The 1,437-nt window shown below is 47.5% G+C and overlaps 1 protein-coding gene across 1 annotated transcript in view; it reads right to left on the reverse strand.

Annotated features, from left to right (window-relative positions):
- The window catches only part of PNP (purine nucleoside phosphorylase), a 14,074-nt gene that overhangs the window by 1,346 nt on the left and 11,291 nt on the right, over positions 1–1,437 (reverse strand). The window contains exon 5 of the mRNA XM_010024383.1: positions 251–441. Coding sequence (XP_010022685.1) covers positions 251–441 — 191 coding nt within the window. The remainder of the gene's footprint in view (positions 1–250; positions 442–1,437) is intronic.

Genomic DNA, 1,437 nt, shown 5'->3' on the forward strand with positions numbered 1-1,437 from the left:
GAAGATGATCCATCTGAGCATGGCAAATAAACACAACATCGTGCTTGGATCCCTGTTCTGGGCAGCTATAAGCATAGGGGCTTTCTGCAGATCAGGAGCTGCACTAAGCCACTGTAGAACTAAGCAGAAACACTGAGCTCATTTCTCTAGGCCCAGGAGACTTAGAGAGTCAAAGACTGAAGAAACTCAGTGTTGAGCAGAACTGTTCAATCCACGTGCCCAACCAACCCTGCCAGACAAGGCATCTTACCTACAGCATCTGCTCCCAGTGCCTGCAGCACACGGCACTCTGCAACGGTTTCATAGGAGGGACCAGCCAACTGGCAGTACACTCCTTCTCGGGTGAAGCTCACAAAGCCTAGCTCCTGAGCACTCTCCATTGCCAGGCCAAGCAGGTCTTGTTCATAAGCATCTGACATGCAGGGAAACCTCACTCCAAACCTGCAAGTCAGGAAAGGGCACAGCCATGAGATATTGCTACTGCTACCTTCCCTCCATCAGAGTTCAGAGATGCTCATCCTTTAGAGAAGAGGGAAATGTAAAGGGCAGACCTGCCACAGATGCGATCTCTCTCATTCCAGCCTCATCATTAGGTAATCCTGCCATCATGGCATTCCCGCTAGATCTAATTGCTCAAGACCCTCAGTGTGCAGGGGTTATGAGGGTTGGAAGGTCTGGCACTGCTTTCCTACTGCACCAACCCTGCTGGAATGGTCTTCCCAAAGATTTCCATCTCCAGGGAGCACTGATGGCTAGTTCTCTGTCCCCAGTAACTGCCCATGGTGACTTTTAAACCTTGTTCATCAGACAGTTGCTGCTCTTTGCTTCTCCTGCACAAGAGCTTGCAGACAGGGTTCCTGTGGCATCAAGGCCCAAAAAAAAAAAAAAAAAAAAAGCCTAGTGAGAGCATCATTCATCATATTTAGGCCTCCTGGCAGCAGGTAGCTTCTTAACCAGGCTTACAGCTAGGGATGCCCTGTACCACAGCAGCAAGGGCTGTCCTGTCCCCACACTGACATCCATATGCTTGAAACAAAGAACTGGATGCACTGGACAAATCAAATGAAATTTGAATCTTTCCCCTTTACTGTTTACATTAGACCAGTTTGAAGGGACTTCAAGGAAAGATTTTCTTTGGAAGATGAGCCAAGTTTCCTAGTCAGAAAATACATCCCAGGAAAAAGCATCCACTTCTGCATTTGGTTCCTGGTGTAGCAAAATCACGCCAAGCACAAGCTTGGACTCTTCTTTAGGATAGAAGTACAATTCAATTGCACACTTGAGATAATCATCCAGAGCATGCATCCACCCTGTAAGTCTCACATTGCACTTGTCAACCCCAGAGAACTTGTATAGGATACTCAGCAGAGTGTCAGATGGTTTTAGATATCTGTGTTTAGACAGCAGCATCCCATTTGGAGTGTCATCCCTTGTAGG

Source organism: Nestor notabilis, unplaced genomic scaffold (assembly GCF_000696875.1).
Source record: "Nestor notabilis isolate BGI_N333 unplaced genomic scaffold, ASM69687v1 scaffold5681, whole genome shotgun sequence".
NCBI classification, from domain to species: domain Eukaryota; kingdom Metazoa; phylum Chordata; class Aves; order Psittaciformes; family Psittacidae; genus Nestor; species Nestor notabilis.